This window comes from Manis pentadactyla, chromosome 7 (assembly GCF_030020395.1).
Source record: "Manis pentadactyla isolate mManPen7 chromosome 7, mManPen7.hap1, whole genome shotgun sequence".
In the NCBI taxonomy this organism is placed as follows: domain Eukaryota; kingdom Metazoa; phylum Chordata; class Mammalia; order Pholidota; family Manidae; genus Manis; species Manis pentadactyla.
In genome coordinates this window covers 100,598,118-100,620,889 of record NC_080025.1, presented here as the reverse complement: position 1 = coordinate 100,620,889, position 22,772 = coordinate 100,598,118, and the positions used below count along the sequence as shown (strand labels likewise).

The following is a 22,772-nucleotide window of genomic DNA, read 5'->3' as shown; positions in this document are numbered from 1 at the left end:
AGGACGCGGCACTGACCGGCAGCATGCATGTTCTGAGAGCTAGGGATCGCGAACTGGAGGCATGGGTTCTTTCGTTTTCCAACTACATCGTCCCTAGCCATATTGAAAAGCAGTTTCCTCACCAAGGGGGGGCCCAGACTATGTCTGTCGAATCCTGGAAGAGCGGGGTGCTGGAGACTTCGGAGCCCACGGGGACCTAATCTGGGCGAGCAGCAGTGCATGCCAGTTCGGGAGCACAGACATAGAAACAAGGCACTGGGCATGGCCAGCCATGTCAGGGGGGCCAGGAATAGGACGGGGGAGCAAGGACCCTGATTGGAGTCTCTTAAGGTCGCTGAGTCCAGGTCCACTCTCTCATTGCATGATAGGCCTTTGGTGAGACCTCTGATGCTCTTCTCTTGCCTGAAATCTGTACCAAAGGTAAATATCCCTGACTCTTGGGCCCCAAGATTCCCCTCGTTGTGCTCTGGAGGGGTGGGAGCCCCCTCCCTCTGCCCACAGTCTGCCTGCCAGGTTACCACATCAGGCCTAGCAGTCAACAAATAGCATAAGTCCAGTCTGCCTCTGAGATTTTTGCTCCAGGTGAGTCAAAGACGCCCTGCAAATGATTTCATCTTTTTTTCACAGATGACAGAGAAGCTGGGCTTTATCCCTAGGGCTGATCATGAGGAGCACGGCCTTAAGGGTATACCTGCCAGAGAGATTGTGAATGTGTACCGCTGCACAACTGCCTGGCAGGGTATGTGGGGGAACCCCTAGGGCAGGGTTGAACTGGGCAGAGGTTTGCACTTCTCATCTGGAATGTGATCCATCGATTCCCGCTGAGTAGAAAGAGAGGAGCTCGGTGAACTGCACTGGGAGGCAGCTGGAGCTTGGGGCATGGGGCCTTCCTGTGAGCCACAGCTTAGGGACCAAAACCCTGAGGGCCAGAGCTGGCCTCCTGTTTGGGCCGCCCTCTTTTATACTCTTTGTTACAGACACACTTGGCTGGGGAAACCCGTTTAGGCCGAAGCTTTACAGAGAATAGAAGGCAGATGCTTTGACTTCACAGTTCCCTCTACCCCCATTTGTTCCCACTCAGTAGGGGAAGAAAACCCCTAATGAGTCCACAGCAATAAAAATAGTTCTTCTCAAAAGAAGTAACTGTTTCTCCCATCAGTTTGGGACCCACTAAACTAAATAATAATTAGATTGCTTGAGTATCTGAGATACCCAGCTCAGCCCTATGCCCCTCCCCTCAGTGGCCAGGAGGAAGGATATGAACTTTTTCAAATGTTTAGGGACCTTGGAGGATTGAACCTGTGATGGAGATTGAACCAAGCAAAAGGTCAAGTTCAAGGTATTACCTGTTCTTGTGCTTTAGGGAAGGATAGAGGAGTTTGTGGGCAGGGTGTGTGCCTCACCAAGACAAGGGGATATATTAACCCCTGCCTCCATCTAGTAGTAATGGGGTGGGGGTGGGGGCTCCTGATATTTCATCACAGCCTTGATGGGATCCACAACTGTAGATCTTTGAGAGTGAGTTTTGGTCTGTCAAGTGGGCCTGAGTCCTCCCTCTAGGTAGGCTGCCATCCGGGATTTCCAGGCCTAGGAAAGCAGGAGCTGGGTCCCCAGAAGAAAAGGAGGATGTGTTGGTGAAAGGGGGAAAAGGAGAGAAAGGGCACAGTAGGGCCTTGAAATGGAGTATTCAGAAGGAAGAGGTGAGAGAGCCAGTTCTGATTGTTGGTGAAGGCCTGAATTGGGGAAGAGTCAGGAACCCAACAGTCCCTTCTCTGTGCTTGAGCATTGGGTGTCATCCAGTGGCACCTCAGCTAATGCTCAGCCTAGGAGAGGCATCAGAAGAGGCAGGAGGCTGTGGAAGGGGACACTTGGCTGGGAAGAGGCAGGGTGGGACATAGGCAAGCAAGAGATGCAGGGAGATAGGACAGCCTGGTGTTGGCATTCATGCTATGGACTACACACTGAGCAACCAAAGGGCTACAAGTGCAGGCCCTGGAGTCTTCAGAGTCTCAGATTTGGGGAACAATGAGTCACTGCCAGTGCCCAAGCCAGCCCCAAGAAGAGAAGAGGGCCGCCTAGCAGCAGGCCAATTGGAGTTCAGATCCCCTGAGTCTGGATATGCTCCGAGCCTACAGGTCTATCCTCCCTTGGAGAGAGTGTTAAGCAGCCTATCAAGTGACAGTCCTTTCAGCTCAAGTCCCTTAAATGAGTGTGATGGAAAACATCCCTAGCACAACAACTCTAGCCAAAAGTTTTCACATTGCCCAGGTGCTCACAACAGCTCCAAGGCTACCCTGTGCAGGCACAACAGCAGGTGCCCTCCAGCTGCTGCCCAGACCCCTGGTCTGCAAGAAGAAGCGGAGGCAGCAGTGCTGGGCCAAGGCACCTGGACACACTTTATTCCTATTTCCTGCTTGGGTCGGTGCATGGAGTGCTTAGCATCTGCTTCATCCTTGCCAGGGTGCACTCAGCCTGCCCAAGGAAGTTCCAGAAGGTGCTGCAGAACCCCCCAGGCTCTCCACCTTTAGGACCAAATTAAATGAAGCCTTGGAAAGCTTGGTCTGCTTTGCTGAGCAAATCGCCTCGTTAACCACTTCTGCCTGACAAGGGTGGCGTGCCTGCGGGGCGTCGGCCTTCTCCTCTCTCGGTGGCCATCTCCAAATGCTGTATGGAGAGCAACGGGGACTGGCCCTTCGATGTCTGCCTAGACCTTGAAGTTTGGAAAAACAAGAGATTGAAATGGCTCCCTCCCTTCTCCACAGACACACACGCACTGTCAGGCTGCCGCCACTTCCTGCCTTTGTTTTTCTTCCTCCAAAACATTTTTGGCCTCTTGCATTAGCTGCCGGGGGTGGGAGGTGCGGGGTGCTCCGAGTTGACGATTAAAGGAAATACATGCTGAAGAATTGTTTGCTGGAGATGGTCCCAAGTTATGAAGCTCCTGAAAAAGAACTCCTGGGAAACCAGTCTCTAGCCCAATGTCACAGCCTTGCCCATCTCTGTCTCTTCAAGAAATGCAACTCAGACTTGGCTTTCCTGGCAGCCTTCGCCCTGTTTTTGGGTCTTCCCCTGAGCTTGGTGGGCTCATCTCAGCAAGTGGGCTTTCTGCAAAGTGGAAGAGTCAATTAGGCTTAGGGCAAAGTAAAAACCAAGGACCCACAGCCCTGCCTCCCCTGCTTCCCCAAGATTTGGTCTGATCCTCAGAGCTGCACCCACCCTGAACTCCCCTCCACCCCAAACATTCATACTGCCAACCAGTATATTCTGGGCAAGAGGAGCAGGCCAAGCCGAGAACAGCGAGCGCACAGCCTTGGGGATCTGAGCACCCTTTCCTGTCCCTACTGGGAAACACCACTCCAGGCGTTTTCCCTTTTCCTGGCATCAAAAGCCTTTCTCATCCATCTTGATGGCAGTACCCCCACACCACCCCCTTTCAGCCTGCAAGCCCCTCCTGGCACCCTGTTTCCATGTAGCTTTCAAAAATCACCCTGCCAGCCGCTCCCGGAGCACTTTCCTCTGCCCCAGCCTTTCTTCGGGAATCTGCCTTTGTCTCCTGCAGACACCCATGGGATCCAAACCTGCCGGCACCCTTTCAGCTTGGCTCTCAAGGACATAGGGGGTACTGGTTATGCAAAACGGCACACATCTCCATGCCAGCCTTTCTTCAGGGATCCCCTCTCCCTGACGCCAAGAGGAAAAATGATATAATTAGGAACTGGGGTTGGGGGAGGCATCCTGGTGTCCCCCACTGGCGGGTCACAGCAGCCAGTCTGCTCAGACACAAGCTGAAGTTGACTGCCAAAACTTCTATAAAACCCCAGGTCTGTCTAGAACTATTTTCGGTTCTCCTAGATGCTCCCGGGTTCAATTATAGGCTTAAAAGCCCTAATACAAGTGCAAGAATTTGTTTGCTTTCACCCAGGGGCGGGGCAAGCCCCGCAATGGTGGCGCCTTTGTTATGGCAAAGTCACTGAAGCCCCTCATGCATTCCTTTTGTTCGAGGGTCTGGTGGCGGGGACTGGGTGGGCTGCTGAGAGAGTTGGGCAGAATCAAAACCAAGTCAGAAAATGGCTCAAATACTGCTGGTCACACACCTCTCCTTCTTCCTTTTATATTGTTTCCAAGAAAGAGATGCTGTGGAGAAATAAATATTTTGCCTTGATGGTCGCCGCTGGAAATTTAAGTTTTTTCACTGCAGGGCAATCCTGTAACTGTGATTCCCAGCTTTAGGAGGTCTCAAGCTACCTTTCCCCAACAGCCTTCCCTCCCACCAGATCTTCTCACACCACTACTGCCCTCTGCACAGCCACAGTGGACATTTATGTCAAGCTGAAGATGCACAAATAATTTCAAGTTCAGCTTTCAGGGATTTAAGGGGTATGAAAGTTCTTGCAGAAAATCCTGAATAAAGAGTTCATTAAACCAATGTGTCCGAGTAGGTTGATTTGTGATAAGCTACCCTTGTAAAGGCGGAGAGAGAGGAGCCACATAAACATTAATGCTAATAAATTAGTTTACTCCACTACAGAGTAATTACTCGATATTACTGATATTTACAGCGGGTATTCAAATGCAATGGTAGGCCATCATTTGGAGAAAATACATAATGAGAATAGTTCTTCTCCAGTGCAATACATGATTAGATTTGTTATTGAGTCAGTTACAGTCAGCTCAGCAATAAATAAATAAATAAATCGATGTTGACACTTAAATACCAAAAGATCTTAGAGTTTATACTCTAAATCTCTCCAAGATATATAAATACCTTCAGCTATTTCCCGAATGGGGAAAGGGAAAGGTTATCCTTTTTCATTTTCCAACTTGCCTTCAGCGGCATCCAGCTCCTTCCAAGAAGATAGGTGCAGGGACACCTCACGGCAGAGCCCCTCCCTGGTCTTGGCCCTGCCTGGCGGCTCCATGCCCTCTTCTTTTGATTCTCCCAAACATGGTTCGCTTATTTGTGCAGGATGGTGAGCATTTTTTACCACCTTAATTTTTTTTCTCTTTCCAAGAAAGCCAGACTCACACTCGCCACTATGACCCCCATCTGTATCTTTAGTTCAAACCTAGCCAGCCTTTTCAAGGCATCTTTGTCACCCAAGGTACTGGAAGTTTGGATAGCACATCTCTTCTTTGGTGTTTCTGTTTCCCGCTTTCTTCTGTAGGATGAGTAGCAGGAAATGCGCCGAGCCTTCTGAGTTTCTGCCCTGCACATCCCCGACTCTAAGGCTTTGCAAGGAAGGAGGGGAGGTGTGTTTACCATTTCCTCAGCCACAGCTCCCTGGCCCTCACCCTCTCCTCACTGTCTCCACTCTCCCTACAGTTCTGGAGCTCCTCTAGCAGACTGGTGTTCCCCTCAACTCCCCGAAGGTGCAGCATACCCAGGAGAAGGCTCCTCGGATGTCAGCGCCTCTAAAGCAGCCCAAGGCTCGCCTCAACTGCATGGTTTCCCGAGTCCTCAGCTCCAGAAGACCAGGCGGCCAGGCGGGCGACCGGTACGCAGCGGCGCAGCCCCCACGCCTCTGGCTCTGCCGCGTGATTCCAAACCCCGGCAGGCAACGAGGAGGAGGGGGTTTCTCCAAGGGCAAGGGGTAGGGTGAAGAGGCCGGCAGGGAGGATGTAGGGGAGGTGGATCCCGGGTAAGACGAAGGCCCTTCCGGGACTTGAATATCCCTGACAAACCGCGAGGGAAGCCGCTTTGGTTGTTGGCGGTTTAGGGACGGAAGGCACTAAAGCGCTTCGGAAGTGACCATGAATGCGAGCGTGTAATCAAGTCACCGTGCAAATCGGGCAAGCCACGAGGCAGGCACATCCACGGCTGCAAACCCTGGCCCCGAAAGGGGTCCGGCCAGGGTCGAAGGAAGAGATGGTTCCCAGAACAAGCCTGTGGGAGGGGGACAGCGAAGAAGGAGGTGCGAACGCGAGCCTCCAGGCGAACAGATTCCAAGACCACGCACGGGCCACGCAGCGACGAGCTTTCACCCAGCCACCCCCAGTCTGTGGCATCCCTCACCCGGGGAGTGGTGGGTGGCAGGAGCTGAGCTCTCTCATCGCCCTCGGCGCACTTGAGGGCCAGGACCGTGCAGCTGAGCACGAGCGAGTGGCATGGGGGCGCACCCCAGCCTCGCCGCGCGCCGGGAGGCCCCCAAGCCAACATGAGTTACACCGGCGATTACGTGCTTTCGGTGAGAACACCGAGTGACGATCTGTTGCTTCCCCTGAGGTGGCTACAAAGAAAGGAAGCCGGGGGAGGAGGAGGGGGGAAGGAAAGGGGGGAAAAAAAAGCCGGGACTAGCTCGCAGCTTGTCAATTTCAACATCGGGTCACATGACCAGCACCTCCCTGCTAAGGATGGGGATAGATTTCCACGTCAGCTTACGTCTCCAAATTTCTACTTCACCGATCCGCTTCAAAGAGGCAGCTGCAGTGGAGAATCATGTTAAGCTCGGCTACTGCGGAGAGCCCAAGGTAGCCCAATGATGGATTTTGATGAGCGTGGTCCCTGCTCCTCTAACATGTATTTGCCAAGTTGTACTTACTACGTCTCGGGTCCAGATTTCTCCAGCCTCCCTTCTTTTCTGCCCCAGACCCCGTCTTCGCGCCCAATGACATACTCCTACTCTTCCAACCTGCCCCAGGTCCAACCCGTGCGCGAAGTGACCTTCAGAGAGTACGCCATTGAGCCCGCCACTAAATGGCACCCCCGCGGCAATCTGGCTCACTGCTACTCCGCGGAGGAGCTCGTGCACAGAGACTGCCTGCAGGCGCCCAGCGCGGCCGGCGTGCCTGGAGACGTGCTGGCCAAGAGCTCGGCCAACGTCTACCACCACCCCACCCCCGCTGTCTCTTCCAATTTCTATAGCACGGTGGGTAGGAACGGCGTCCTGCCACAGGCTTTCGACCAGTTTTTTGAGACGGCCTACGGCACCCCGGAAAACCTCGCCTCTTCCGACTACCCCGGGGAAAAGAGCGCCGAGAAGGGGCCCCCGGCGGCCGCGGCGACGTCCGCGGCGGCGGCGGCGGCGGCGGCCGCGGCCACGGGCACTCCGGCAACTTCAAGTTCGGACGGCGGCGGCGGCGGCGGCGGCTGCCGGGAGGCGGCGGCAGCAGAGGAGAAGGAGCGACGGCGGCGCCCTGAGAGCAGCAGCAGCCCCGAGTCGTCTTCCGGCCACACTGAGGACAAGGCCGGCGGCTCCAGTACGTATAAAGGCAGCGCCCTGCGCTTTATGAAAGGGGAGTTGGAAATCTAGCGCAGCACCGCTGTTAAATTTTTATATGCTGTTTTATAAGCATATAAGGTTTATGAAGGGCCTTTAGGTTTCCCCCAACAAAACTTTGTTATAAAAGGCGGGATCACGTGGCGAGTGCTGAAATTGGCCGTGAAATACCCACCGGCCAAGGCATGCCTGCAAAAAAAACAACTCCCTTTTTCCCTTTTTTCCCTTCTCAGCTCCCAAGCCCGGCAGCTCGACCCCGCTCGGGGCCAACTCAGGGCTGGGGAGCCAGAGGTGGGGGCCTGTAAATTCCCCCTGCAAGGGTTCCAGGAACCTTTGATAGCGAGGTAATCCGGAGATTTTTATAAAAGCCATGTGTTGCGCTGGGACTCCAGTCCCGGCCCGGATTCAAAGGCATGGCTGTTTAACGATGGCGCTAGGAGCGTGTTTAACAGATAAACTAGCCGGCTTAGCTCGAGCAATATATTAAAAGAAACAAATTAACCCAAAGTTGGCCTTTTTGTCCAAAGGAAGCCATTTTCCTCTGGCGTGGTGGCAATTACGTGCCGACTCCTGTCCAAATGCACGTTATTCAAAATTGTTATTTAATCTGTCAAAAGCAGGGTTTTTTACTTTAGGTCTTGGGGATTTTATGGAAAAGGGGAGCAAGTGGAGCCTGCCCGCAACTTTGGGAAACCTCTCTCCCCTCCACCCTATGTAAAACAGTGCGCCTCTCCTGCCGGGGACCAGGACAGTTGTGCCTTGGTGCTCAGGGAGAGCCCAAGGTAGGGGGCTTCGGCTGCCACCTCCTCACCTCGCGAGGCTGCTCAGAGAGGTAGGAGCTGGTGGCCAGAACGCAGGCTGACAAAAGACCCGGCAGCTGCCCCCAGATGTTGAAGGCCGAGTCCCGGCCGAAGCCTCAGAAAGACTGGAACTGGGGCCTCCTTTACTGCCCTGGGAACCCGCCGCCCAGGTGCTGGAAGGTGAAATGTCCGCAGGCGGCTGTTTGTTTAGTCTGGCGGGGCTGGAGGCAGGCGGCAACCCCCACTCGGCTGCTTTGAAAGCGGCTTCCGCGGCAGAAACTCGCCTGTTGCTGTGAGGAGCCCTCCTTTCTGCTCTGGGGGCAGAGGGAGTAGCTTCCCTGGGGGCCTATCTAGGGAGGTGGCTTTTAACTGGGGCTGAGCCTCCGCCTGCAGCCTGTCCCCAGCCGGCAGTCGGGGCCTGAAGGCTGGGGCCTGGGGAGAATTTGATTTGGCTTAGGCCGGGCCTCTAGTCCCTGGAGCAGCCCTTTTCCTCCATTCAGGACTCTAGGATGGATTGCAGCCCCCACACCTGGCTCACTACCTGCTTCTTTCTTCCTCCACAGGTGGCCAACGCACGCGAAAAAAGCGCTGCCCCTACACCAAGTACCAGATCCGGGAGCTGGAGCGGGAGTTCTTCTTCAGTGTGTACATCAACAAAGAGAAGCGCCTGCAGCTGTCTCGCATGCTCAACCTCACCGACCGCCAAGTCAAAATTTGGTTTCAGAACAGGAGAATGAAGGAAAAAAAAATTAACAGAGACCGTTTACAGTACTATTCCGCCAACCCTCTCCTTTAAGGCTCTAGCTAGCTGAAATTGGGTGGGGGGCTTCCTACACATGAGATTATATGCAGATTTTGCCCTTGACAAGGTCAAGACACATGGTGACTTTTGAAGAAAGGAGGTGTGCAAGAGGGAGGTGGCTACCCAGAGATAGCCCCGAAGGAGGTGGCCGGAACTCTCTTGGGCGTCTGTTGTTACTATTCCTAACAATTGGATTTGGAGTTCTCATTGTGAGAATGAATGGTTTGGGACCCCTGGTGGTTCAGTCTTGGAGACTCAGGAGCTTTAGGCTGGGTGTGGTCTCCATCAGGGACTGGGACCCCCGCCAGGCTTCTGGAGATCGACCCAAGCCCAGGACCCTCCACATGGAGCCTGCTCACCCCCAGGACTCCTGCGCCAAGAAGCTATTCGATCTCCAAATCCAGTTCAGCATGGGGACAGGAGAGGGAGGAAGGGGAGGGATTCCTCGACATCCGAAATGGGGCTGCTTTCCAAAGCTAGTGTGAAAGACTGCTGGACTAAGAGGTGGATACGAGGTGGGAGAGGGCTGCTGATCCTTGAGGGAAGAAAGTCTACTATTCCGGGTGTCATTTAGTGGCTCTCCACCTCTCCTAGCCACTCACCACACTGTCCCAAGCCGGAACTTCTGGTAGTCGCCTCCTGCAGCCCACCTAGTTTTTCCTCCCAATGAGGGTCTTTGACCTGGCCTGCCAATCAGGCCCAGAGCCTGGTTGCAGAGCAGACTGTTCCCGAGGTGGAAGTCATCAAAAAGCCAAGAGGCTGCTCCCAGGCCGCTGGCCCCAACATCCCTGCAGGAAATGCCTGTGGAGTGCGGCAGCCTGGCAAAGTCTCCGCCACACTTGATTGAAACTTGGATTTGCTCAGCGGAGCAGCAGGCCTGGCCCCCGGTTCCTAGCTATGAAGGGCTCAAGTCCCTCAAAACACCCGGTTCCAACGCTGCACCCTGCCTTTTACCACCCCAGAACTGAGCTTAGAAGCTTCCGGTGACCTTCCAAGAGCCGGAGAGCAATTTGGAATTATTTTAAAAGATAAATATTATATTATATATATATTTCCCTGCAGGAACCAAAGCGAATTTTAAAAGATGCAATGTAGAGGGGGAAAAAAGATGAAAATATTTAAAGGCTCTATCTGTTTACAGTGTTCCACGGTTAAACTCACTCACTGCTAAGAATATTTGAATGTATGCTTCATACAGGGATGGTGTTCAAACGACTTGTAAATAAAGGAACCATAACCTATTTTCTTTGAATACATTTTTTTCTGCCATTAGTTGATTTCCTTTCGGGTGTTCAAGACGGCGGGAAGGGCGCTGGGAACGGTATTTTAAATTTCTTACAATGTCTGGAAAGGGGATGCTCTGAAGTAGCTTGGCCCACCAGGGTCTGTGGACCTCAGCTAAGAAAGCCAGGCATCCTCCAATTGAATCTCCTCTGCCTCCATGTGTTAAGAAGTGCCTGGGGTCTCTGTTTTAAAGGCTATTTTGGCCTGTCCTCCCTTCGCAGTCACCCCGTATATCGCAGCATGTATACAGGTGACAGAGCACAAGGAAAATAAAGACTTGTGGAAACTTGAGTATTGGGCCCTGGTGTGTGACATTCCTCTCCCTGGTGGCCTTTTACTGCCAAATGTCTGCACCCCCATCATCATCATCCCCCCACCACAGACACACACACTAGGAAAGGGGCAAGTTACCAGGCCCCTGAGGAGGTGGGGAAGTGACTTAGAATTTAACTCTGCTAGAAGTCAGGCTTAGGAAGTCAAGGTGACTGGCCAGGTTTTTCTGGGAAGTGGAGTCCCAGGAATGGGATATATCAAGGTCTGCAATATGGAGCTTCATCCTCGCAGGCTGACCCCAGCCCTGGGAGTAAAACTTGGGGCTGGAGGTGGCCAATGGGTCTGATCCAAGGCTAAGCTTGCTCATATCAGGACCGAGGGACCTGAACTAGGACCACTCTAAGGTGCTCCGGGATCCCCTTAGCAAAGGGAAGACCTGTCTGGGTACAGAAAACAGACTCAGGGTCTCTATAGGCACTTTTCGTGCAGCTCCTGGTTGAGGCTGCATTTTCCCTTTGGGGAAAGAAAGATGCTGGTTTCCTTTTTGTTTCCTGCCTTTGAACTTCTGCCTTAAATTTGGACATCACCCATAACCTTGAGGGGCAGGGCAGAAAGGCCAGAGCCTTTTGTTGCCCACCCCATTCTCCACCCCACCCCCACCCCACTCCTACCCCACCCTCATCCCACCCTCTCCCTAGCCACCCAGGCAGGGCCAGAGGCAAAGAGAGGATGGAATTTGGAGAGAGGCCCCAGACCCCAGGCCCCACTTTGTTTATTTATTTGTGTATTTGTCTAACTGGCGCGACTGGGGAAATCGAGCTCAAAAGAGAGTGGGACAGACCTTGAGATGAATGTCTAGGTTGACAGACACACAGAGGTGAACGAGGACTCTCCTGGGGGACAGGGAGGGGGTGGGTAGGGCAGCCCAGAGTTTAGGGAAAGACTTCCTTTGGGACGGTTAAAGATTAACCAAAGTATCCCAAGTTGCTAGAGAGAGTCTAGCCAGAAGGATTGTTAGCGGGCGGGCGGCGAGCGGGAGCGGGTTTGATTTCTGAGTCCTATAAAAGCCCATCCTCCGATGGCTGTGACAATGTGGTCGTAAACCCGTCCAGGGCTGGCCAATTTGCATATTGGAATGCGCCGCTATAAACCCAGCTGGGGTTTTGCAGCAATTTCTTAGATGTAAAAATGAGATCTCTAGCAGCGGGCTGGGCACGTTCTCTCCCTCCGTCTCTGCCCGGAGCCTGCTTCCCTATCCCGGCTCGGGGCTGGAGTTCGGCCGGGCCTAGGCGCTCAGTCGCCACGAGATGGCGCACTTCCGATCAATGTCAAAGCCGCCGGGGAGCCGGCAACCCCAGCACGATTCTTGGCCTTTGTTCGCTTGTGATACTAAGAGCAGCACGTTACATTATTTCACTTGTCCCGCTCCCCTTCGTGTCAAAAAAAGGGGGGCTTACTTTCAAGAAGTTGTTTGGTTGTGTAATTTAAAGCAACGCGCCTTCTCCAGACCTCGCAGGCGTCGCAGCGCGGAGAAGCCAACTGTCCCGTGGCAGTGATTTCGGAAATGTGTTCAGGTAAGAGCCCACAAGTTTAGCAATTTCTGTCTGGCTTGGGCGCGAGTTGGAAGGTAACCGTTGTCTGAGCAGAGCTGGGGTAAATGCTGGGTTTGTGCGCTCCGGGGTGACGCTATAGGCATTCGGCCCACCCCCACTTCTTCCATCGCTCCCCAAGGTTGGAAAGCAGGAAGAGGCCTAAGCGGAAAAGTTGACTATTTAACCTCCCTGCGCCAGCATTCTACCTAAGGCAATCTTTCGATTTTGTAGAGATATTCATGATGGGCTGAGCCAGGGATGGAGGCCATCCAAGCGAAAGGGTCAGGGCTGTGCTCGGCATAGGGGGCATAGAGGGTTGTGGTGGCAAAAAAAAAAAAAAAGAGAGAGAGATGGCGGGACTGGGAAAACTGAAAGTTTCTACTTGAAACAATGAGGCGGTTAGCAACCATGGCGGCTGAGGCGGGCTTATTCCCTGGGGCAATCATCGAGGGGGAGATCATTGGTTTCCTACTAGGTGCTGTCTCTTGGTCTGCCCAGCAGCCCGGGGAAACCTTTGTTCCTAAAAAGGCCGATTCAGAAAAGTCGCATTTGATTTTTGAGGCTGCCAGAGAAGTCTGCATGGTATATTTGGAATGTAACACTATAAACCTGGCTGGGATTTTGCAACAATTTCTTGATGTAATAATGAGATCTTTTGCATATTTTGCAAATATGCAAAAATTGTATTGGTAAATGCCTATATGTTTTCACAAGCTAGTATTGAAGATGAGCTCTGATCCAACAGTCCCTACATCAGGGTTGTCATAAAGTCAGTTTTAAATAATTATTTCACTTACATTCAGAGCCCAGATTCGAACTCCTTCTTTTCCTATATTTAAATTTTTATATCAATGTTTTCATTAGTTTCTTGAAATGATTATGTTCTTTTCACAAATATACAGTGCATGGGTGAGTGGCGGCAAATTTCGGAGAAAGTAGGTGCTTTCTGTGCGTGTGTATATGTATGTGTGTGTAAATTTTGCCTATCAGAATCACTAGTCTTTGTTGGGCACGAGATCCCAAACTCTGCCAGAAAAAGGCAACCACAGGAGCCATACGGGGTGGATGTCCACATGGTGCTCTCTGCAGCCTGGGCATTCCCTAAAATTCTAAAGCCGCTTTTAGTTTCAATGCCAGAGGCAGTTTATTATGGACAAAACTAAGGATATTGCAATTTAGGAGGTCTGTGAAAAAGCCCCAACACTCCTCCCATCCCAATTAGGAAAGAGGCTAATTCAGTGGTCAGATTTAGAAAAAAATTTTAATCGGTTGTTTAGGGATAGATTGCACCTGATTGATTCAGAGCACACACATTGAATATCCCTGGAAATGTTGATATTCTTAAAGATGAACAAGAAAGGAATGTAATCGCTTACAAAAAAAATTCTTACTATGCAGTAAATGCATCAAACAGAGAAGTCCAAAATTTTTGTTGAAGCTGAATATGTGGAAGTTGTCTTTTGTTTTTTCCTCTGTGGGGCCGCAGCCCTACTCCATGGCGAGTCAGATAATTCTGAGCCCTGAAAGTGCTCTGCTACCTACACATACACATTTGGTTACTGGATGTCCGAATCTCAGTACCTTATATTTATAAAAAGAATTTGTGTGTGTGTGTGTGTGTGTGTGTGTGTGTGTTATAAGCTTATTTTTCTCATGGTTTGCAAGGGCCTACTCAGAAAGAGGAGTCTGCTATCTGGTGAAGGGCATCTGGAATCTCCACCAAAGGGCTTATTCTACCGGTCTGGCATTTACTTCTACTCCAGAGCCTTAGGGATTGTTACCACCCAGATTAGAAATGGGCAATATTTACTTATAAGTAAAATTTGGGCTCTGGCTGCTTCTACATACCCGCTGCACAGACCTGGTTGAAGCAAACAGGCACCCGGTGTTTTAGGTCAAAGGCATCCTGAGGGCGACAGAGAAATTCAGCAGCTGGAAGGGAGTGTGAAAGGGAGAGGGAAGGCTGGTAAATGGGCGAGAGGGAGAGAGGAGAGAGTACTCTGAAGCCGACCCAGGATGCAATTGAATCACTTTTCTTAATCTGCCCCAGGGGGTAGGGATCCTCTGGAAAAACAAGGCGATCAATAAATGGAATATTCTATTGAGGAAGTTAACACCTCGATGTTACAAGGGGAGTGTGGAGCCTTGGGGGAGGTCAGGGATGCTGGGAGCTCCAAGATCTAACGAGAGGGCAGCCGCGTCTAACTGGAGCTTCTGCAGCGAGGAAATCTGGAGTGAACCAGAGGCAGCAGGCCAGTCTGTGTCCCCCTGGAACCCTGTGGCTCTTCATTCACTCTTGGCTCTGCAAGCCCAGGTAGGGGTCAGATGGCAGTCCTGAGGCAGAAAGGGGCTCCCACATGGGCTTACCTACTCTTTTTTTTTTTTTTTAAGCAAGAAACAGTACAAATCCAGCATCCATTTGGTTTTTGGGGGGTGGGGACAGGAACTCTGGAGATAAACATCTGGCTCTCCCCAAAGGTTGGTGAAGACCCAAGTGCCAATGCCAGGCCTGGGGGTTGCATTGGGCCTTCCACCTCCACTGCACTGCAGCCAAGGGGTCTTCTTGTAGCAGATGCTGTACCAAGCTGAATTTTGTGACCTTGGTTGGCATGTGTTCTTTCTTGAATCCCATCCAGCCTAGAAGTCCATATGGCCACCCTACAGGGCCCTGATCAGACCCCTCCTGAGTGGCACCCGGGTTGTCTTACCAAACTGGCAAGGCTGCTGAATTTCCAGAGAGTCCTGGAACATTCTGGATGGCTCAAGGTGAAGGCTTTGAGAGATATGTGAACTCTTTAAAAATGATGGGTCAAATTGTGGGACTGCACAGATACGCACTTTTGCACAAGGTAAAAGTTAGAACTGGACCTCAGATTTTACCAAGGGGGCCTTAATGTCCAAAAAAATTAAGATATATTTAGATCACTGTCTTTCACTTTATTTTCTTTGTCTCTGGCACCTCAAACATTCTCCTATGGCAACCAGCCCTCACCAACCTTCCCACCGGCCTGGCAAGTTACTTTCTGCATTTAGTGGGAAGAGGCACCAAGTCCAGGCCCAGAGGCCTGCTAGGGTCATTTTTCTCAAGGAACACTCTCCTGTTCTTGGGACCTACTTCCCATTCGGCAGAGCTTTTCCTGCTGAGGGGAAAAGCCCCCTTCTAAGGCATCCTCAGCTTTTTCACATTTATCAATGGCACTGCTGAGTGCAACAGTCCCAGTCAGTTCCACCCTCCTGGTGAGCTGGTTAACGACCAGGCCCATCCGGGAAGGGTCCTAAACTACAAGTGCCTGAAGCGTTTCCTTAGTCAAGTTCGTTGGCCTCGTGGCCACTAACACTTCAGAATTTGCCTTGGACTTGTGCATGGGAGCGACATGGAGAGCAAAAGGGCAGTTCCTGATCTCTCCGCACAGACCCCTGACTTGACTCAGCTGGTCGGCTACTGCGGCCTCAAGACCCGGTGGGATTGGAGAGATGTGTCTCTCTCCCCCTCTGTCCTCTCCTGTCCCTCTGCTTCTTTCTCTCTCTGTCCCCCTCCTTTTCACCCCAGATGCCCAGTCCGCACAGTCAGTCACTGAAAGGCGCAGAGGTAGAAGAGGCTGGAGCGCATCGCAAGCGGTGGCGAGGCCTCCCAGCACTGCGCAGAGCAGCCACCTCTGGCAGAAACCGCAACTGCTTTGCATCTCAGAAGCCAGCGCCAGGGCTCTTCCGCCAGCTCTCCCGGCGCTTTCTATGGGTCCTCTCGGGCTTGGCTTCCTCTTCGGACTGGGTTCATACTGGGAAGAACAAGGCCAGGTGCCTGGCAAACCACCCCGGGATGCAAGGGTCTTTCCCTGCTGCACATAGAGGACTGGACAGTCTGCTTCCTGCGATCCTGGCATTCAGCCCCTCCAGTTGAGGCCTTTGCAGGGGCTGGAGATGGAAGGATCGGCAGGTTTGGGGCATCCTGGAGAACTGTAGCCCACAGGTTAGGGGCAAGGCAGCGACCTCCTGGGCTCCACTGGATCTGGCCGGCTGGAAAAGGTCGCATTTCCTGAGACATGCATGAGGCCCACACTTGGGGGCCAGCTCTCTGGGCTGGCCATTTCCAGTTGACAAAGAGCGCGTCCCTAAGACTAGGGAGGAAGGAGGCCCCGGTGTCTGCTGAGCAACGGGCCTGGCCTCCGAGAGCTCCTATAACTGGGCTATGAGCCCAGCCCGGCCTTGCAGGAACAGATTTCCTCACCACGGGCCTCCCTTGTTAAAATGCGCACACCGCGGGAGTGAGGGCAGCCCCAGCAGCGGGTTTGGAAGGGAGGGGGAAGAGGGGAGGAGATGGAGAGGAAGGAGCATGGTGACACTGGTTCTTGTTATAGCCTCCAAGAGCTTGCGAATGGCAAGGCTAAAGGGAGAGTTGGAGAATAATCTGGCAGAAGTGCCCATCAGCCACCCCCACTCCGTTTCTCCTCTATGTCTGCACCTCTGATGAAGCTGAACACCCTGAAGATCAATATTTCTTTCACTTCCCTGATATGGCTATGAGCTTGGAGACTGCCAGGTGATGGGGCTGTGGAGTGCCTGGACCCGCTCTGGCCTCGCAATAAAAAGGTGGCAGAGTCTTTCAGCCAAGGTTAACAGTCTTTTCCACCCCCCTTGCCAGCCCATCAAGGTCCACCGCCAGGAGCTGCAGAGAAAGCAAGCCAGGCGAGCACACCAGAGGCAAAGACCCCAACTTAATCAACCTGGCTGAGAAAAGTGTAAGGGGGCTGAGAGGCCAGGGCATGACATTGAAGGACAATTCTATGTGGGATGCAAGAAAGTGACAATAGCCAGCTTCCAGTCCGCTCTGGATTTCGAACACTCTGAGGGTCTTGGTGGCCTCAGGACCAGGTTCGCACTTTTGGGAAGCCAGTTCCAGGTCCAAAGCTGAATGGGAACAGCATGGGCCCCCAACAGGTCCCCTTAGAGGTTAGAGCGCACCGAGGGCTAGTGGTTGATTCTGAAATGAGGATGGGGAGCACCTAAGGCGGGGCGGGGTGCGCACCATAAACACTCCACTTGTTAACTGCGCGGGGCCCAAGGGCCCTTCAAACATACCCCGCTGGAGGGCTCACGTCCGGGCGTGGGCGGGGCGAAACCAGGGCCCAGGCCCCCCACCAGCCACCTTTGGGCAGCCCCTGCAGTTCCTGGCCTTTGGGCCGTGGTATAGGGTGTGTGATTAGCGAGCCATCGATACAGATTACATATTTATTTCAATCGCGGGCTCGGAGGGCGCCCTCGGAGAGCGGCCCCGTGCCTACGAAACCAAACTGGGAGTGGTCGCGCGGAAACTCTGGTTCAGGATTGGCTGTGGGCGCCCGCCGCGGTGCGGGGGGATTGCTAATCGTATTCAGCATGTTTTGCACAAGAAATGTCAGCCAGAAAGGGCTATCTGCTCCCTTCGCCAAATTATCCCACAACAATGTCATGCTCGGAGAGCCCCGCCGCGAACTCTTTTTTGGTCGACTCGCTGATCAGCTCCGGCAGAGGCGAGGCTGGCGGTGGTGGCGGTGGCGCGGGGGGCGGCGGCGGCGGCGGATACTACGCCCACGGCGGGGTCTACCTGCCACCAGCCGGCGACCTGCCCTACGGGCTGCAGAGTTGTGGGCTCTTCCCGGCTCTGGGAGGAAAACGCAATGAGGCGGCGTCGCCGGGCGGCGGCGGGGGCCTGGGGCACGGGGCGCACGGCTATGCGCCCGCGCCTATAGACCTGTGGCTGGACGGGCCCCGGTCCTGCCGGATGGAGCCGCCCGAGGGGCCGCCGCCACCGCCCCCGCCCCAGCAGCAGCCACCGCCACCGCCGCAACCACCTCAGCCCCCGCCGCAGGCCACCTCGTGCTCTTTCGCGCAGAACATCAAAGAGGAGAGCTCCTACTGCCTCTACGATTCGGCGGACACATGCCCAAAAGGCTCGGCCTCCGCTGCCGAGCTGGCCCCCTTTCCGCGGGGCCCGCCGTCCGACGGCTGCGCCCTGGGCACCTCCAGCGGGGTGCCAGTGCCCGGCTACTTCCGCCTCTCCCAGGCCTATGGCACCACCAAGGGCTATGGCAGCGGCGGCGGTGCGCAGCAGCTCGGCGCCGGCCCATTCCCCGCTCAGCCCCCGGGGCGCGGCTTCGACCCACCACCCGTGCTCGCCTCCGGCTCGGCGGATGCAACCCGCAAGGAGCGAGCCCTTGATTCACCGCCACCTCCCACGCTGGCTTGCGGTGGCGGCGGCGGCGGCTCGCAGGGCGATGAGGAGGCGCAAGCGTCGTCCTCCGCCGCGGAGGAGCTCTCCCCGGCCCCTTCGGAGAGCAGCAAAGCCTCACCCGAGAAGGACTCCCTGGGTAAGCAAGGCGTGCTGAAGGGCCGCAGGCAGGCAGGCAGACCAACAGGCAGACCCAGAGAAGGGAAAGAGCAGAGAGCCAGGCGCCCGCGCAGCAGCCGGCCGGCCTTGGCCCGAGCTGCAGGCAAGCTGACCTTGTGAACTTGCTTTTTAATATTTGGGCGTGGGTATGCAGTAAAATTTCATGTCCGTCTTAGCGCCCCACTGGCCTCAGTTCACCCCGATTGGGGGTGGGGACACCGGCAAGCAGATCCCCTCTGGTGCATGCCCTTCTCTGTGGCCCGGAGCACCGAAGCCGTGGTCAGGGCCTAGCCTGCGAGGCGCGGCCCACGCGGGGGGAGGAGGAGGGAGGGTAAGTGACTCGCTCGCAGATAGCGCGGATGTTTGTAAGGCATCCAAAATAAGCAGCCGCCAGCACCAATAAATAAGCCCATTAACCGGCGAAGTTCGAGTTTACGATCCCCCATGCTTTTTTCAAAGTTTCTGAAGGGGCGGGAAATCCTCATTGCGGGAGAAGAAAAGGCAAATCCGGCCCGGACGTCAGGGCCCAGGGCCCTGAGCTGAGAAGCAGAGGGGCCATTTCGTTTACCCTGGAACACAGAATTGCCCAGACTTATGTCCCTGGCTCCTGCAAAGACGTGAGGGAGGGCCCTTGACCCCCTATCAGTTTTTCATGCCGTCCGCATGTCGCAGCTGTGCCCTTCTCCCTCTCCTCATCGGGCCTTGTGCAACCAGGGGACCAGAGTGAGACACAGCCACAGTCCGTCCCCCTTCCAAGTAAGCACCCCACGCCCCAGATTAGGGGGCTGCAGGAAATTCTTGTCTGCCTTGGTGGGAGAGGCAAAGAAAGGCGTTAAGTTCAAGATATACAGCCTTGCCCTCCCAGGCGGCTCCTTCTGCAAGCGCCTGACAGCTTTGTGCTGAAACAGGTGTTTGGGGAAAGTGGAGGAAAATGTGACTTGGGAGGGTAGGTGTGGGTTGGAGGCCCACCCGGTTTTGCACAGGCCTTTTGGAGGAACTGCTCTTCCCCGGGTAAGATGGGGGTGGAAGGGGATAACTTTCTGTGTGACTTAGGGCATCCCTCTTCTGGCGGGAACATCCCGAATTCACTCTTGTGTGCAGCCCGTGTGGCCTCGATTTAACCTTCCCCTCTTTACTCTTAAATACCAGGCAATTCCAAAGGCGAAAACGCAGCCAACTGGCTCACTGCAAAAAGCGGCAGGAAGAAGCGTTGCCCCTACACGAAACACCAGACGCTGGAGCTGGAGAAGGAGTTTCTGTTCAACATGTACCTTACTCGAGAGCGGCGCCTAGAGATCAGCCGCAGCGTCCACCTCACGGACCGACAAGTTAAAATCTGGTTTCAGAACCGCAGGATGAAACTGAAGAAAATGAACCGAGAAAACCGGATCCGGGAGCTCACAGCCAACTTTAATTTTTCCTGATGAAGCTCCAAGCAACGCCGTTTTTTCTCTTCCTGAGAGCCATTCTCCTCCCTCGTCTTCGACCTCTGCTCAGGAACTCGCACCTGTGCGGGAGCCCCATTCCTCCTTCCCACACTCTCCATGTCGCTGGCCGTTTACATCTGTGCAGGGCTGGTTGGTTCTGACTTTTTGTTTTTTTGTTTGCTTGGTGCTGGTTTATTTGTTTTCTGGGGGAAAAAGCCATATCGCGCTAAAATTCTATAGGTAAATATTATCCTAAATGTCAAGGGATGGTTTGCTGTCTTGGGGTTCCACTGCTGGAAATGGCCCGTCCTCCTGGTGGGGCTGGTTTCCTGCGGCGGCCGCTGGACAAATCTGGCCGGAAGGCCGATGTCCCATTGTAGGCGCTGAGGTGTCTGGCCTGAGGTCAATGGTGCAAGGAGCCGCCATCAGGCTTGCCTGCCTAGAGTCTGGGCTGTGTTTAATCAGGGGATACAGGCCCCTGGGTTTCTTTTTTTCTTCCTTTCTTCCTTGGCAAAGAGAAGGGCTTACAGGCATGGACATGTAGGTTGGCAAAAGGGCTTGACTTTGGCTGATCAGAAAAATGAGAAAAAGAAAGATTAATCTTTTCCTTTATCTGTAAGATAATCCCAGCTTTAAAAAAAATAATCAGGAGAAAGGAACTTCTCTTTCAGTCTGTGTAAGTTTTTGCATTGTGGGACTAAATTATTTCACTTACCTCTGAATTTCCATATCATTCTGGCTGTAGATAATCTAATGTAGTTTTAATACATGCAGATTGACTAAGTTTTTTTGGTCATTAAATAATTGTTACCACTGGTAACACTAGACAAGCACACCACAATTCTCCCTATCTTGTGGAGGTTTTTATTTTCCACTTTTCCTCTTCTTTTTCCTTTCTTTTTCTTTCCAAAATTCACAGAAGCTGAGGAAGGCTGGGGCAAGCAGAATAGACTAGAGAAGGGAGATATTGTTTGGGTTTCTTTTATACTGTGAAGTTACATGCATAAAGGGTCAAACCTGTAGGTGCAGAAAAAAAACTATAAATACAAATCTGTATAAATGTCTATTATTATGAAAAATTGCCAATCTTGTTTTATGCAAATGCATTCTATCATTATTATAAATGTTAGTTCTAGCTCTATTTACTTCTAATCTTAAATCAGAATAAATTAATATTGTAATGCTGCTGTGCGTGGAAAAAAAGATGATGTTTATGTTCTTATAGAAGAATAAAAGCTGTGGAATGAAGCTTTTTAATTTTACCTCTTTTTTTACTTCTTATCTTCACCTTCCACTTTATCCCATCCACCACTTTTACAACATGAGGACTAGCCCGCGCTCCCTGCAATTACTTTAGGCATCTATTTAAATATTACCTAGACGGTCGTAATTTGTCTGGGCCCTATAGCCCTGGTGCCGCAAGGTTTGTCGGCTTTTGTTCAGTTTTATGACTTGCTAGTATATCTGGATTGTGGCTGTCTTGGACCAGTAGTTTCAGTTGAGAGGGGAGATGCATAGACAGAGGAAGCCAAACAGGATTTCTTTCGGGAGCCCCGGGGAGGCTCTCAGAGGGCAGTTATTTTGTGGGTCCCCTGGTTCCTAGATGACTCCCAGCCTACAAAACTGGGGAGCAGGGTGGGCTCACAGTGCGCCACTAGCCTCTGCCGCAGCGGGTAGGTAGCGACCGGCCGGCTGCGCTGGGCCTCCCCCACCTGGTCGCTGTCGGCGGGGCCACGCGTTTCCTGCTCGCAGGAGGTGTGGGGCGGCGGTAGGGGGAGGGGGCGCGGGAGCGCGCGCCCCGGCTGGTTGGCGGGCGGGGAGGCGGGGAGGGGGAGAGCGAGCAGCGGGGAGCGGGAGAGCGAGCAGCGGGGAGCGAGCGCTGGAGGCCAGGACCAGAGAGGGAGCGGGACTCGGCGCTGTCCCTGGCGCACTCGGTTGCCCTGGGCTGCCGCCGCTCGGCCGGCTGGCTGAGTTGCAGATTTGGGAAACCAGCACGAGCACCGTTCGTTTTCCTCCCTCCTCTCGCTTTCTCCCCTCCTTCCATTTTCCTCTCTCTCCTTTACCTAGCTTCGCTGCCTCTCCCAGGTTTACCTTAGCGGGCTGGGTCGTCTCCCTGCGTAATGCATTAGCGGCAGCCCTGGGCACGCAGTGACAGCGGCGGGCGCAGGTTGGCACGGGGTCGGATCGGGCGCGATCTCAGGGTTCTTCCCTGGTGACGGCAGTGGCGGCGGCGGCGGCGGCGGTGGCGGCGGGCGAGGCAGCTTCGCGTGGGCAGCACCAGAACTGGTCGGTGATTTAGGTAGTTTCCTGTTGTTGGGATCCACGTTTCTCTCGACAGCACGACACTGCCTTCATTACTTCAGTTGAAATCGTCTCCAGGTACCTGTGCGCGCGGGAGCTGGGCCGGGCGGGGCATCCAGCCCCTGGTCGTGCCAGGCCCACGGTGGCAACCTCGGCTTTTCCCGCGCTGGGCTCTCGTCCCTGCCTCCTTCTCAGCACTTTGCCAGGCTGCCAGCCTCACCCCTCACCCTCAACTGGCTGTGAGCAGGTACAGTCAGGTTAGACCTGTGGACCCGGTCGGGTTAGACCAGGGGCGTGGTAGGAATTCTGGGCTCGGGGCCATTCAAGGTCAGGGGCGCACGCTTCCATCCTGGACCTCCCCCACTCCAGGCCTGCTCCTGGCCCGGGACCCCTCCATTCTGCGAAGATGGGCCGCCACCAACCCCAGTTCGGGGTAGGAGATCCGGAAAGATCTCTTTATCAGTGGAGACCCAGGCCAAACTAGGAGGGTCAGGGAGGAAAGGGGCTAGGATCCTGGTCTTGTCACTTAAGCTGCCCTCTGCTCCCAGAACCTTTGACTTTTCTTCCTTCCTCCCTCCTTTCCCTTTTTTTCTGTTCTTTACTCCTTTCTTCCTTCTTTCCTTCCCTTTTTATTTTTCTTTTATGTTCGTGTTCTTTGTATCCAGTTTTCTATTTCCACCTCATCTCCTCCCCAACTCTTCTTTCTGGAGGG

General features: G+C 53.6%; 2 protein-coding genes and 1 long non-coding RNA gene across 6 annotated transcripts; 2 read left to right on the top strand and 1 right to left on the bottom strand.

Moving 5' to 3' along the window:
* Positions 1-628: 628 nt before the first annotated feature.
* On the top strand, positions 629-10,930 carry HOXA11 (homeobox A11). Of its 4 annotated transcripts, XM_057504608.1 has the most exons (5): positions 629-739; positions 5,324-6,468; positions 6,639-7,197; positions 7,941-8,049; positions 8,581-10,930. In XM_057504608.1, the coding sequence occupies exons 2-5, from the start codon at positions 6,328-6,330 to the stop codon at positions 8,768-8,770; spliced, it is 999 nt and encodes a 332-aa protein (XP_057360591.1). In that variant the 5' UTR covers positions 629-739; positions 5,324-6,327; the 3' UTR covers positions 8,771-10,930. The 4 variants fall into 4 exon arrangements, with proteins under 4 accessions (XP_057360591.1, XP_057360590.1, XP_036753394.1 ...); XM_057504607.1 differs by lacking the exon at positions 629-739 and having other exon boundaries at positions 4,700-6,468; XM_036897499.2 differs by lacking the exon at positions 629-739 and having other exon boundaries at positions 6,334-7,197; positions 8,581-10,927.
* Positions 10,931-17,357: 6,427 nt separating this feature from the next.
* Positions 17,358-19,771, top strand: HOXA10 (homeobox A10). The gene is made up of 2 exons (XM_036897441.2): positions 17,358-18,312; positions 19,482-19,771. The coding sequence occupies exons 1-2, from the start codon at positions 17,358-17,360 to the stop codon at positions 19,754-19,756; spliced, it is 1,230 nt and encodes a 409-aa protein (XP_036753336.2). The 3' UTR covers positions 19,757-19,771.
* On the bottom strand, positions 18,758-22,307 carry LOC130684296 (uncharacterized). Its single transcript, XR_008998515.1, has 2 exons — positions 21,851-22,307; positions 18,758-20,327 (listed from the first exon to the last, which is right to left on the bottom strand). It is a non-coding gene; the product is annotated as an uncharacterized LOC130684296 (long non-coding RNA).
* Between the last annotated feature and the right edge of the window lie 465 nt (positions 22,308-22,772).